Here is a 15607-nt window from a genome sequence, read left to right on the forward strand (position 1 = left end):
CTTTAAGTCTTTCGCCCACTTATTTATTGGGCAGTTGTTTCTTTGGGGATTTGTTGTTGGGGGGTTTAATTTTTTGAGTTCCAAGTATATTTTAGATTATTGAGAGAATTTTTAATTGATCTTTTTTTTTTTTTAAATCCTGCTAAGTGAAAATTCTTCTTTGGAGAAGGCAGTGTTTTGTTTTCTTTTCCCCCCTGTCCTTAGGCATTAAAGACTTGTTCTTATCCAGTTAAGTAGGATTAAGTCAAAGTCTCTTATTCTTAAAAATTACCTTTAAAAGTTATTCTAAGAATTTTTTTTTTCAGTCATGGGCTTGAACTCTGGGCCTGGGTGCTGTCCCTCAGCCCTTCAGCATAAGGCAAGCACTCTATCACTTGAGCCATGTCTCCACTTCCTGTTTTCTGTTCGTTTATTTGAGATAAGAAAGAATCTCATGGACTTTCCTGCCCAGGCTAGCTTTGAACCATGATCCTCAGATCTTAACTTCCGGAGTAGCAAGGATTACAACCACTGATGCCCAGCTTGCAAATTTCTTATTTTAGATTATTTTTAATTTTTTTTGTTGTAAAGTTGAAAATTTCTATTTTGCTGTAATGCCTGTGAAAATGTGAACTTGATTTACTTAATTTCTTATGAAAATAGTTACAGAGGTATGAACCATAATCTTGATGAACCTAATTAATCACATTGAATTTTCTTTAAGTCATGTATGCACCAAAGAGGGTTTTTTTTTGTATGTTTTGTTTTTGTTTTTGTTTTTTTTCTTGTCTGTCCTGGGATCTGAACTCTGGGCCTGGGCGCTGTCCCTCAGCTCTTCAGCTCAAGGCTAGTGCTCTACCACTTGAGCTATAGTGCCACTTCCAGCTTTTTCTTATGTGGCGCTGAGGAATCGAACTCAAGGCCTCATGCATGCAAGACAAGCACTCTACCACTGAGCCGGAAATAGCCCACCAAATAGTTTTTTAATTTCATTTTTTTTAAAGAATGAAAACTACTTGAGATGAAATATCTGGGGGTTTTTTGTCATTGACTTTACAGAAATGACTGTGGACACAAGAATAGATGGATATTTCCAGACCATCTGATAATTAAGTAGTCATGTGATTATGATATAAACTTTAAAAAAAACCTGTTATATTTGGACTCATTTCAGACTTAAACTAAACATTGAAAATATAGGATGGAGAGTTTAGTCTTTATATATATATATATTGTGTGTGTGTGTGTGTGTGTGTGTGTGTGTGTGTGAAAATACCGTATAGAGGGGTTACAATTACATGGGCAAGGTAATGAGTACATTTCTTATCAAGCATTGTTGCCTCTTCCTTTGTTTCTCCTTCCCATCCCTTCCCATCTCTCCCCACTCATCCCCACCCACCCCCTTCTGGCCAAAATGGTAAAGTTCTTGACAAAATTGTAGTAAACTTTTCAGCATAGCAAAGTTAAATCTAGTCCCATACAAAGATTTAGAGCATTCACAGCATTTACATGGAATGCCATATACAAAACTAAATTGATCATGCTTTTTCTTTCTTTTTATTATTCTGTAGCTATTAAATAGCATACAGTAAATCAGACTGAATTCTAAAGTAGTGTCTAAAACCTCTGCCTTTCTACTTGGCATTTCTTGAACATAGAGAAAATTCCATTGCTATTTTGTATTTTAACATGGGTTGAGTAATTTTCTTATGGGCCCTACAAATCCAGCTGATTATTTTCTTCCTAAAAATGATTGAGCACATAGTTGTTTTTTTTTATTGAAAAGCTAACATGGAACAATGAAGATGTTATTTGGAAAGCTAGCATTCCTTTATCAACTTTAAAATTCCAAAGCATAATAAAAACAGCATTTCGGGTAGAGCTTCATTTCCTTTTCAGAAATGCACATTCCAGATTCTATTTGCTCAGCTGAATGTCTGGGTTTATTCTGATAGGTCTTTCTTACTTCCACCAACGTCCAATCAGTATCATCAAATTTGTGTGAAAACGTTTAGTGTTCATTGAGATTTTTTCATAAGAAGTCATGTGTGAGAAATGGTATAGCCCTTGAGCTGGTCTGTGAAAAGGTGGAAAAACTGGAGTTCTGTTGAAATTACATTACCCTGACAACTGATATCTTTAACTACTAATTTGACTCTTCAAAGGAAAAGTACCAATACAGTTTATTTTCTTCAATAATAAAGAACATATATATGTAAACTCTCACAATGAGAGAATCCTGGGAAGACTGTTCCCAAACATCCTATTATGTAATGTAGTAAAATTGCTGTGGATTTGAACATTTGAAAGATTTGGTCCTATGACCTTCTGTTTTCCTTGAGCTCTAATGACTGGCCTTGCTATTTTGTGTCTCAGTGAAATGTTCAGCCTTTTAAAAGCTGCATTTTTGTATTGAAGCCAGGAGACAGGGCATTGCTTGTTTGGTTCTGTGTGAGGACCTGATCATGCTGATGTGCTCTTCCCTTCTCTCTACCCCTACCCATCCTTTTCATAGATGCGCATCGGGAATTCCTTCACAGGCCTGCATCTGGATATGTGCCAGAGGAGATCTGGAAGAAGGCTGGTAAGAATTGTTTAAAAACATGAGTTTCGTGTGCTGGCAGCTGTGTGCAGTTGTTAATGCAGTCATGTGAAGAATGACAAGGAAGGACTTTAGTACTAACAACAACAGCAAAAACAAAACAACAACCATAAAACAAAACAAAAAAACAATAGCACCCCCCTCATTAATATTCTCAAACCAAGCCTTATTAAAATGTGAAATAGTTTTAGCATCTGCTAGTGCCATTATAATTGAAAGGCTGGCAATATTTCCTTTATTACCCATGCCTCCCCCCCTATCCTGTTTTTTTTTTTTTTTCTGGTTTCAGGCTGAAATTTGGCATAGGAGACTTTTGCTTACATGCAGTTTTTCTTTGATGAAAAAAAAAAGAAAAAACAGTGTTTTATGAATTTAATTGCACACTTCCGTATTTTTCCTCTGCCTTCTTATTTAAAAAAATCATATTCAAATCCAGTTGACTTGTTAAGGAACTTCTTGAGGATATTTGTAGTTGCAATCAACTGTTTTTATTATTTAAATTGGAATATTATTGTAAAGGTGATGTACAGAGGGGTTACAGTTACATAAATCAGGTAATGAGTACCTTTCTTTTTGAATAATGTTATCCCCTCCCTAATTTTCTCCCACTTTCTCCCTCCCAATCCTCCTTCCACCCCAAGTTGTAAAGTTCATTTCCAACAGAAGTCTAGTGAGTATCACTGTTGATCATTTCCCCCTTTGTCCACCCTTTCTGTGATACCCCTCCCTTCCCCAAATCAGATAAACTTATATATAAGACAAAGGATACAGAAAAAAAATGACATCAGGGTATAAACCAAAAGGGAGGGAAAAAGAAATATAAAAGAAATAATGGCAAACAGTACAATAAAAAAATCAACTTTTATAATGCATCTTCTGTGCTAATTCTCAAGGATCAGACCTAAATTTCTTTTTTAAGTTCAATGTCAGTTGTGCTAGGCTTCTGCTTTTACATATATGCTTTCTGTTAAATATTGTTCTAAGTTTTATACTGGATTTGAAAGTCATGATGACCCAGCCATTGCATCGTTCTGATTAGGCTTAATATTTAGATCTAGCCAAATGTAGATGGAGTACAAGTAGAGCAAAAACTTGTATAAAACCAACTCGGCCTGTTTTAGAAGTTAAAGATGACATAAAAAATATTGTGGTTGTGGCTTTGAGCTGCTGTAATGCCAGCTGTTAAAACCATTTGTTTGTTTGAGCTGCAAGACTGGTGAATGCTATTACTGCAAAGTTAACTGGGCGCAGGCTGGCAGGACCAATGCAAGAGCCAGGGGAAAGGATTTTTATTGTGTTTCTACAAAAGTTTTCTTTTGGGGTTTTTATTTAACTCAGTTGAGTTTGTAATGTTAAGCTATTGCTGAATCTTTGGTTACGTATATCTTATTCATATATTTTATAGATTGTCAAAAAAGAACTGTTTTTGTACAAATAACAAAATCTATCAAAATAGCACATTTTAATAGTTCTCTAGGATTGGTAGCTTAGAATAAGATCTAGAACATTCTCTCGTGTGTCCGATATACAAATCAGATCCATTCAACTGTATCATTAATGTATGCAATATGTTGCTCATCTATACAATAGAGTGTTGTTCAAAACATGGTGGGTTCCACCCACCCCCCCCAAAAAAAAGAATTGCTACATCTTTCTGGCCATTTATTCCTGTCCCTTTTCAAAGTGTTTGTGCATCTTATTCTAATAAGAGGTACAAAGAATTTGTCAGATTTGTGGTGTGTGTGTGTGTGTGTGTGTGTGTGTGTGTGTGTGTGTGTGTGTGTGTGTGTTGACAGCCGAAGGATGACTTCTTTTTATATTGAGGGGAGAGCAGAGTTTTTCTGTTTCCCTTAGTTACATGAATTTGGGTTAAATTCTTGTTCATCCTTAAAGAAAACTTGACACCCAGTCCTGTGTAATCCAAACTCTCCTGTGTTATTATCTGTTCAAGTCTTTGTTGGTCTTCTATTAAGTGAGAGCAAGGTTTTTCTGCATATATCACCTTTGTTGAAAAGTCAACTTGAATAGCTAAGCACAAAGGCAGTCCAACCATAAGTGGTAAGCAATTGGAAGCAGATTCAAAACTGCAATGTGTATTTTCCACTTAGTCACATTTTTCCCCACATGATACATTGTCATCTATTGAATCCATCATTATTTTTCTTCACTGTCTGTTCTGTGGGTGTCTGAATCCAATCCTGATGTACTTTAGGCTTGAGGAACTTAGACCATAGGAAAAAAAAAAAAGCAATACTAGCTTTTCTTATGTGTATGTAATTTATGAAGGAAATGTTTGGGTTATTTAAAATGTATTTATCACCTACATTAGGTTTTCATTCTAAAATATAATTTAGTAGTGGTACATGTTACATTTTTATTCTTCTCACTCTGGTATCTACCCTAACTGGATGCAAAGGAATAGTTTGGGAGTAGTTTTGTTGTTGTTTTAATAGTTCCTCAACTATTTGGTTGACAATTTTACATGGAGAACTCCAGGAACTTGTAATAGTTATCTGGAAAAGATTTCTTAAAAGGCATTTTTTTTCTTTTTTTGGGTCCGGTCGTGGGGCCTGAACTCTGGGTCTGGGTGCTGTCCCTCGGCTCTTCAGCTCAAGGCTAGCGCTCTACCAGTTGAGCCACAGCGCCACTTTCGGCTTTTTTCTTTTTGCTTATGTGGTGCTGAGGCATCGAACCCAGGGCCTCAGGCATGCAAGGCAAGAGCTCTACCACTGAGTCACCTTCCCAGCCCCTTAAAAGGCATTTCTGATGTTCCTAGTGTGCACACCACCAACATGATGACAATGTCAAGGGTATTACAGTTTCCCCAAGAACCCAAAAATAGGCTGAGATGAAAAAATTTGCTTTCAGAAAGAAGTCAATAAAATATGTCCTTGAAATGAATATACTATGCATTATCTTTGTGGAAAAAGATAAGTAGAGCTTAGAACACTAGGAATATACTAAAGGGGACTAACAGTATGAGGTAGTAAAAACAGTGGATCCCTTTTCTCAGAAAATTGTGTGTGTGTGTATATATATATATATATTTGCACAGATATACATATTTGAAATTGTTGGAGGGTTTTGTTTTGCACAATTTTATTCACTTAATTTCTTGGTTGGTGAATATATATAATATGTAAATACATATTTAATATTTTGTGTAAATATATATGTAACACATACATGTATATGTACCCTCATTACATGCATTCACAGTTTTCCTTAATGATTTGTAATTCATAGAGATAATGTTGTTTTGCTTGTGTTTCCTGTCATCAAAGATATTTTTATACAACCATAGTCCATTTACAAAGTCAAGACATGAACATTGATTGATACATAATTATTTTTTCTGAAGACCCTAGGCAGATTTTGCACTTATACCTCTAAGACACTTCAATAACAGATTCATGCACATTTTAAAAGATCAGCTCTTACCTGTTTTTCCCTAAGCATAATATTTTTAAAATCTTTTCAATAGCAAAGAATACAAACTCAATCAAAAGTTACGAAGAACTTTACACAACTGGAGAAATAAATAATAACAAAAAGATGGATTTCAAACTGAAACATACAGAAAAAAGCTGAATGTCTTCTTCTGTACATTTCTTTTGAAACAATCAGAGAATGTTTGCAGTTGGTAATAAATATTCAAGCACCTTGCAAATGTCCTACCAATTCTCTTTGCTGATCTGTATATGCCTGTGGGATTAGAAAAGGAATGCATAATTTAAATATAAATTGCCTGATTTGCATATACAATTAGTCAAGCTACAGCTTTGATCGTAAGCAAAAATTATTGTCCTGTATTACCACTTAGATAGAATTTTAATTCACCTTGAATATTCAAACTAAATTAGACCCGGGCTGTATAGTTAGAAGGGCAGTGCTTCCCCCGTGACCCTGTGTCTTTATGATCAGGTAATAAAGGCATCTTTCACCTCCTGATGAAGAAGCTGTTGTAAGTTCTGTCTACACTAGGCTGATTCTATCTAGATTTTAAAAATGTATACCTGGAAGCAGCTAACAAAGGCTTAACATATTTTAGTTACTATTTCTGGTCAGGATCTTTGCCTTACAGTTTGGTTTGTAAAACTGAAGTAGACAGTAATTGCAAAGGAATGCTCTTGAGAAGTACTGCTAAAGTGACAGAGGTAACAAAAAGTCCTGACAGTGAGTCACCAATGGAGAATTTCTGATGATGTGCAAGTCAAACCCTAGAAGTGTGTGAACTAAACTATAGTAATTTTAGGAGACCCTGGCAGTACTTGAATCTCTTACATTTTTAATCTACAGTAAAACATTTTTTACTAGGAATCTATGTTTTTAATTAAACAGAACATTTAATTAAGGTGCTTTTTAAGTGGGTGAAACAATTAAGTGCAAACACTTGAATGAAACATGTCATAATTAGTTTTAATAGAGTGTTAATTGGTACTAGGTTTGCCAAGTTAATAATTACTGCTTATTAAATTTTCAATTAATCATTGTCATTTTGCTTTGAATAAAGATGAAAATTAGATAAACTAATTCAGGGGGAGGATATTTTCCCTTGTTAATTAGAACTGTTAATTTTTTTAAATGGAAATTACTTGTTTGAGTTGTCAATCTTAACATTGTACATTAGCTGAATCTTTGCACCCTTGCTGTTGCCAAAACTAATGCATTAATTGATACCTGCCAGGTCTGCCATGGCCATTCACCCAGGGTCTTGGTTTGTGACGTGGTGTGTTCATGTTTGTGTAGAGCAACAGTTGGCTTGGTAGATACACTGAATATATTTGATGGAGTTGATTGATCACAGTTTAAAACTTAGAAATGAGGTTATAGAATTTCTCCAAACTTCAATCACTTAGCCTATATGGGGTATTTATCCTTATTGCTCAGAAATGACTTCAGAAAATGTACAACTGGATCATCTTCTACATTACTGGTTTTCTTTAGCAGATCTGTTATTTGCTATCCAATTTAACTTTTCACCATTTGTTGTATTTTTGTCAGCAAAGCAACTGTTTACATCCTGTGTGTGTATAAGAACACAACCATTTTCTCTTCAGTTACTTATTTCAGGGGGGGGGTCATACTTTTCCCTGGAGCTAGCCTCAACCTCGGTCCTTCTACCTGTACCTTCCCAGTAGCTGCAGTACAAGTATGAACTATCAAACTCTATTTGTTCTTTGACATGGGGGTCTCACTAATATTTCGCTGAGGCTAGCCTCGAACCATCCCATTCCCTTTCCTTCCTATATGGCTGTGTTTACAGACACAAGGAATTATGTTCAGCCAACTTTCTTTTTATTTATTTTCCTTCCTTCCTTTTTTCTTTTTGATTTATTCACTCATTCATTCACTGTTGTTTGATGCTGAATCTTAATACATACCCTAGATTGTCATTGAACTAGCAATGTACTGATCTTAGCCTCCCAACTGCTAGAATTACAGGTGTGTGTAACCATACTAGTTCCTCTATTAGTTTACTGTAAAGTATTCATATTAAGCTATATTGGGGAATACTACTTTATGTGTCAGAATGATCCACTCGGGCCTCTTGTGTGTATTCTTGCCTTTAGCTACTTAGTCTGCTCTCAGAATCATTTCTGCAGGTACTGTTTTGGTAAAAGAATTTTAGCAATGATTTGTATATTTTAAAAGTATTCCTAGAAGTAGAAGTTTTGTGTTTTTTTTAAAAATTACACTGTTGACATTCCTAGAGGAATTTCAAAGATCTGGTAATTTCTTAGCCAGTGCTGCCCAGTGATTCAGTGAGAGTTGGGCCTGTTGTATAGAACTCTGTTAAGAAGGGACCAGTATCCAGGATCCTGAGCTAATTGAGACTTCTTCTCTTGCTGGGTTTGGCCTGACTGCTGCACAGAGGAGGCGGTGAACGAGGTGAAGCGCCAGGCAATGACTGAGCTGCAGAAGGCCGTGTCTGAGGCAGAACGTAAAGCCCACGACATGATCACCACGGAGAGAGCCAAGATGGAGCGCACAGTGGCAGAGGCCAAGCGACAGGCTGCAGAGGACGCCTTGGCGGTTATCAATCAGCAGGAGGATTCCAGCGAGGTGAGGTGTTGGGCCAGCTCCCAAGTGTATAAGTTCCTAGAGTGATCTTTTTTTTTTTATTCCAGGTGATCCCAAGTAAAACGGGATATTGGGCTTTAGACGAAATCTTTGGGACAAAGCTGGAGAACAATTTAGGGAAGTCCAGGCACTTGTGGAATTGATCAAGAGCTAATCTAATTGCATTACATTATGAGAGATCTACAAGAATAATTCTCTAAACAGAAAGGTGCTTTGTATTTTTGGTGAACAACAGACTTGCAAAATCTACTTTGGGTGTGTATGTGAATGTGTGTGTGGGTGAGGGGAAGGTTGGCTGGGTGGCTTCTTTCTAATAGAAGTGATTTAATAAATATAAATTGTGTTATGTATGGTCTCTAAAGATATACTGCAGGCCTGAGATCAAATATCACTCTTTTAGTTATTGATCCTAAAGTCCAATGCTAAAGCAATATTTGCATTTTCTAAATATTTCTAAATGGTTTTGTGTATAATCTTTATTTCTACTTTATTTATCATTTTGGTGGTCATACAATAACATTGTTGTCACAAATAATACCGCTCAGTATTATTTCAGAATAGTCATTCACACACACACACACACACGCACGCACACACGCGCACGTGCACACATGCAAGCACCACAATGACTCAAAGAACTAGGAAGTAAATAATTAAATGTAACAATACTTTAAAATATAGCCTATCAGATCAGAGCAACCTAGAAATGCTTCATGTTAATTAATACAGCATCACAATCCTCAACCCCACAGTAACTTTAGATAAAAGACTACAATTAGCTAGTCTCACAAAGCTGAACTCTCAAAGGCACGAACTGATAAATCAATGGTCTACTACAATACATATCTATAATTTGCGAGGGAGAGTAAGAATTTAATTTGTACCAGGCTTTTCTGTAGATGAAAGGCGCTGCAGGAATCACTCAATGCCCAGAGTTTCTATTTAATGTGTAGCAGATGAATAACAAGGGGACAAAAGGAATTGATTTTCAACATTTGAAAGTTTCTCAGGAAGAGAGGGACAAAGGGAAGTTTATCTACCCTTTAACTACTGACTTTTCCATTGTCAAATTAAACCAGGCAGAAATTCAATTTTATTGGCATCTTGCAGCTAAGATATATAAGGACTTTGTTTTGTGATTTTTATGTTATTTAAAAAAAAACTTATTAGTGTCTTTTGAAGAGAAGGTGTACAAATTAGTGGCATTGTGAGGCACAATCCACAATTCTCATCAGACATTACCATTTTCAGCGAACATTTAGAGTTGTATTAGAGTTGTTAAAAGTATTTTGTTAGGTCACTAAATTGTAAAGACAGATATCTTGTGAGAGAATGTGAATTAATAGGTCATTGTGTTTAAATAATAACATGTTGTATGATATGTATGTACTTTGTGTCTTTATTCCCAAACCTATCCAGAAAAAATTGTCACATTGTTGCTAAAACTGTCACACCAATGTTAGAATTCAAGTTTAGAAAGCTTGCTTTAACCTCTGACAACCAGAAAGGCACTGGCTTCCCTTGCTAGGCTAGATGACCCTTTCCAGCTCTGGCTAGCATTATCTCCCCACCCACCACCCCAGAGAATGGACATCCATCAGGTCAAGACTGTGTGGCCCAGCTGATCCACTAAGAAGATACTTCAACACTGCTGAGCATTCCTGCTTATGACTCTATAACTAGAAATGTCCTTGCCTATTACCTATTCAGTCCACAATAAAGCCCATACAACAGTGTACCTTTGATATTTCATAAATTATTTTCTATTTCTTTTGAACAAAATAGGAGGCTTGCCCATGATAGTAATTGGTTGAAATATACATACATTGCTGCTAAGTGTAACAGCTATTGATTTTAAAACTGCATTCAGGAATTAATGGGCTTTCTTTGTGTGACCTAGCCAGGGAAGTTCGTTATTTGATATCTATAGCTCTAAATGCTCACATCCGTTTTATTTGTTTATTCTTTCATTGAATTACTGAGTTTTTATTATGTATCAGCGACTCTGTTGGCACTAAAGGGCATCATAGTCCTTGCTTCATGCTGACTACAATTCATCAAGAGAGTCAAATAGCTAAATTATAAGAGCATAATAAATGTGAAGGCTTCTGGGACTTAAGGATAATTAGGAACTAGTTGGCAGCTGCCCTCCCATCTACCCCCTCACCCACTGCTTTCTGTTACATCCTGTAGGGAAGCAAAGGGAAGGTAGAGAAAGAAGCTATAAGTGGCCTTTGGAAGCAAGACCACCCTGTGGCTGCTGGGTATTGGGGAAGGATTGTTTGGATGACAATGTGGTCAGAGTTTCGAAGAAATAACAAGGAGGAACAATGTCCATGTGTATTTCAGGAGAGAGATAAGTCAGAAGACACTTGGCTGAGGATGGCCAGTAGTCGTAGTGGGATGGGTAAAACTGGAAATGCTAGCTGAACCCCCAGAGGTTGAATCGGTAAGACTCAACACTTCATTAGCTGTCAGGAAAGAAGAAGCGATCATTGTTCAGTGGATACACAGGATTTGGGTGCCTACATCCTGTTAACCTTATTTGAACCACCTTTAAAACATGTTGGCTTTGAGCTACTTAAGTTATGTATGAGGTGGCAGAGAAAATAATTGTGTTCTTTGTGTGTGTGTGTGTGTGTGTGTGTGTGTGAGAACAACACTAGTTAAACTTTTTACAAGATCAAGTAAATTATTCTGTGCCACTGGACAGACCAACCTCTCTGGGTCTGAAAGGGTCAGCATAGTGGGGCCAAGTATAGAATGACAATATACCTGAGTTTGAGGCCCACAGCTGTCATCTTCATATAATTACTTGTGTCTCAGTGCACTCTGCAGTGTCCTGTCTTGGATAATGTGATTTGATCACAAAACTTAGAGAGCATGCTCAGGGCACGGGAGGATCATCCTCTGTGCTGTGGCAGGATTCAGAAGGTTGAATCTGGGGCCAGCTCAATGATCACTCTGGGGGTCCTTGGAAGAGTCATGATATTCCTGTTAGATTCCATTTCTTCTTAAAGAATGTGATATTGTTTGCTTACTTTGCTCGTTTATTTTTTTTTAGATTTTTTATCAGCATTTTATGGTGTTTCCATAGCTAAAACTCATAGTTTTGTTATCTGCTGTTATTTCCCACAATTCTTCTTCATAGTTTGTACTAACATTTTTGTGTGGCTGGAACCACATGTCCTAGTCTTCCCCATTCTGTATTTGAAGCCACTTTCCTGTTGTAGACTTTTCTGCCCACTTCTTATCTAAATCATGAGTATAATCTATATAACTGAGATGCATAGAAATATGTAGATATTGTAAACTTAAATGTTATTTTTGTGACTTTTTCCTTTGTAGGGGTTGTGAGAAGGAACTTGGACTTCAGAATCAGAAGACTGGAGTTCTAGGTTCCATGTGGCTTTTGTTTCCTCTGAGCCATTTGTGTTAAGCCCAAATATTTCTGACCTCTCTCTCTCTTTAATTTCTGCACCTAGCTTTCCTTTTTTTTTTCTTTCTGGAAATAAGACTTGAATGTAGGGGCTCACTCTCACAGGCTGGAGTGCTAACATGTGAACCAATCGGACTTCTTCGCCTTCCTTTTTCTACCTCAGTTTTCACATGTGTGAAATTAAGCCAATACTGCTGATTCTGCTTAGAAAAACGAGGGATTTTAGAAAATCAAAAGGGCTGGCAGCAAGGATGGGAAAGTTTTGGAAAGAAAGAGACTATTTGAAACATGTATTTGTGGAGATGAGCAGGAAGAAAGCACAGACAGGAATGTTTGGCATATGTAGTGTTTGTAGTGAGAAGGATAGCAAATAATGTATCATCCAAACTGGCATGCTTTTCACAGTAAATAAGGTGCTCTTGCTGGGGCATACCACTCCTATAAATCTGGCTGCCTTGGGCACCAAAAATCATGGTCAACAAAGTTTTGAGGCTTGTAGGAAGTTTGTTTTGCCTGAGTTGAAATAAGAAGAGGTGCCATGAAGCAATGAATATTAACCTAGTGTAACACAATTCTTTTTTGGTCCTGGTACTGGGATTTGAACACAGGGCCCCAGCACTGTCCCTTAGGTTTTCTTTCACTCAGGCTTGAACTAGCTCTCTTAAGGACTTTCCTGCTCATGCTAGTTTTAAACTGTGATTCTCAGATCTCACTCTCCTGAGTGAATAGAATTACAAGTGTGAGCCAAACATACCTGGCCACAAATTGCATTTTGTATTTTAGCTCTTTTGCTTCTCATATCAGGCACAGCAAAATGGTTGGGTTTTCTCTACTTGCTGGTAAGAAAGCCAGCAAGGAGGAATTTGGCTACTTGTTCAGCATCTCAGTTCACATAAGTTATTTATTCCTGGGCCTATGTTGTCTAGCTGTCAGGTACTGTTTTAATAACTGCATGGTGCATGTAAGTAGCAGGAGGGTTTTCCTCAAATGTTTACTATTATGTGTACTTTGTTGAACTTCTGTCATTTATTGCTTCTGATCCTTTAATTTTACTTGGATTTGCAAACTCATGATATTACGAACAGAATGATCCCAGGTCTGAGACAGAACCTAAGCAGCATGATAATTTTCCATACTTTATCCTTTTATAATACGTATACATTTCAACCAGAATATAATATTAGTATTAGTTATGGAATCTGGTCATCTCAAACAGTTACATTTCTTCTATATCATTTAGATATATACATTGTTTATTTCCTATGTACACTGTTAGACTGTAGCTGTTTCCAATGCAATTTATACAACTACTGCCTTTCTATTTCATTATTATTATTATTTTATTATCTTCAAGTAGTTGTTCAGAGGACTTTCAGTTCACAGCTCCTTTTTGAAGTAACTTGTTTTAGCTTAGGTAATTAGAACATGTAACTACAGTAAGCATAAAAACAGATTATAAACAATTATACTGTTCAGATGGAACAGTCTAAAAATTCATTTCTGTGTTTTTCAGCCACCAAAATAATATTCTCACCCTTGTTAAAATAGCCTTTATTTGTTTTTTCCTGTATAGGGTATAGCATTACAGAGTTGGATTTGTCTGGGTAGTTTACAGCACTGTTCAGAAACAGTGATGAGGTCTTTATATTTCCATATTGTGCTAATAAGCCCTGATCATGTGAGCAAATCAGGAAGATTCTCCCTTGCTCTTTCTAGAATTAGTGAAGCTGTCCCAGTATGTATGGCTGGAATTATGGAGGTGACACTTGTGTAGTGTCAGTTGCTACCAGAGCCTCACAGCAATACTATGGCACCCTCACAGGCTGATCAGGCCAGTCAACTTCCAGAAAGATCAGATTATGAGATGAGATGTTAGGTTCCAATTAGATTTTTATTATCAGGCCAGCTATTTGTGGCATAGTGGACAGAGAAATCTGATTGGACCCTGGACCCTGTGTTGCTGACCTGTTAGCGTTTTTGGTTTTTCTCATCTCCAAAAGTAGGATGTTTGGGTGACCCAAACTACTGCAAGGTGGTGGTACAAATGATGTTATTAGACGTTATACACACATTACCTGACAAGGAATCTTGAGGGGATGGTAGGAGGGAGTGAATTAAGAAATGATTCCATTAGGAAAGACAGCAAGGATTTACTCATGAGGTAGGAAAGAAAGACCTCAGAAATAACTTCTGGAGTTTGGCATGTAGTAAAATGTGTTACAGTCCAGAGTATCGCCCATGATTTAAATGAACAACACCAGAGTCAGCTTTAGGGGGCACTGGCATAGAAATGCCTCCTGGCCTAACTCCATGCAAGGCTGGAGAGCAGAGAAACAGGTTGGAGTCTTTCAGTTACAGCTGATCATAGAAGCCATGTCTGACAAAAGAGACAGGAAGAAGGAAAGTATGACTCTTCCCAACATCATCCCTGTCAACAAGAGAGAAGTGAACAAAGAGAAGAGGAATTACAGTGTAGGAAAACAGAATTTTTTTTAGTATCTTAGAAGTGAAAAGCAGAGGGAATTTCAAAAAGGAGCATTAAAAAGGAAGAATGAGTCAGTGGTCAGAAGTTAGGACATTTCCAGAAAGTTTGAGGGCAATGAGGATGGGACAAAAGTAAATTAGTCACTTAGAAAGTATAAGAGGGGGGCTGGGAAGGTGGCTCAGTGGTAGAAAGCTTGCCTTGCATGCCTGAGGCTCTGGGTTCGATTCCTCAGCACCACATAAGCAAAAAGAAAAAAGCTGGAAGTGGCGCTGTGGCTCAAGTGGTAGAGTGCTAGCCTTGAGCTGAAGAGCTGACGATTCCTCAGCACCACATAAGCAAAAAGAAAAAAGCTGGAAGTGGCGCTGTGGCTCAAGTGGTAGAGCGCTAGCCTTGAGTTGAAGAGCTGAGGGACAGCGCCCAGGCCCATAGTTCAGGTCCCACGACCAGACCCCCCCCCAAAAAAAAAACCAAATGAGGGAAACCTTGGAGTTTATTTTTCTCTGGGTCTGGCTTACTTCACTTAATATCTCTTTCCAAGTCTTTCCATTTCTCATGAATGGGTGGTGTCATTCTTTCTGATGGAAACATAGAATTCCATTTTATATATATATATATATAAAGTATTATATATATATATATATATATATATATATATTTCTTCATCTATTCATCTACTGGTCATCTGGGTTGTTCCATATCTTAGCTATGGTGAATAATGCTGCGATAAACATAGTTGTGCTGGTAGTTTCAGTATGGCCTTGTTTGTGGTCATTTGGGTAAATGCCCAGAAATGGGATTGCTGGGTCATAGGGGAGCTCTATGTTTAGTCTTGAGTTACTACACACTGCTTTCCAGAGTGCTGAACAAATTTACACTCCCACCAACAGTGTAGTAACATTCCCTGTGGGGCTATTTATTGAGAGAATTTTTTATTTTATTTTATTTTATTTGTGAACATACTGTACAGAGGGGTTACAATTGCATGGGCAGGATAATGCGTACATTTCTTACCAAGCAT

General features: G+C 37.1%; 1 protein-coding gene across 3 annotated transcripts in view; it reads left to right on the forward strand.

Moving 5' to 3' along the window:
• Positions 1–15607, forward strand: part of Runx1t1 (runt-related transcription factor 1; translocated to, 1 (cyclin D-related)) — a 122467-nt gene that overhangs the window by 91394 nt on the left and 15466 nt on the right. For all 3 annotated transcript variants that reach the window (XM_013012568.1, XM_013012569.1, XM_013012570.1), the window contains exons 9-10: positions 2495–2563; positions 8457–8647. In XM_013012568.1, coding sequence (XP_012868022.1) covers positions 2495–2563; positions 8457–8647 — 260 coding nt within the window. The remainder of the gene's footprint in view (positions 1–2494; positions 2564–8456; positions 8648–15607) is intronic.

This window comes from Dipodomys ordii, unplaced genomic scaffold, assembly GCF_000151885.1.
Source record: "Dipodomys ordii isolate 6190 unplaced genomic scaffold, Dord_2.0 Scaffold17, whole genome shotgun sequence".
Classification (NCBI taxonomy): domain Eukaryota; kingdom Metazoa; phylum Chordata; class Mammalia; order Rodentia; family Heteromyidae; genus Dipodomys; species Dipodomys ordii.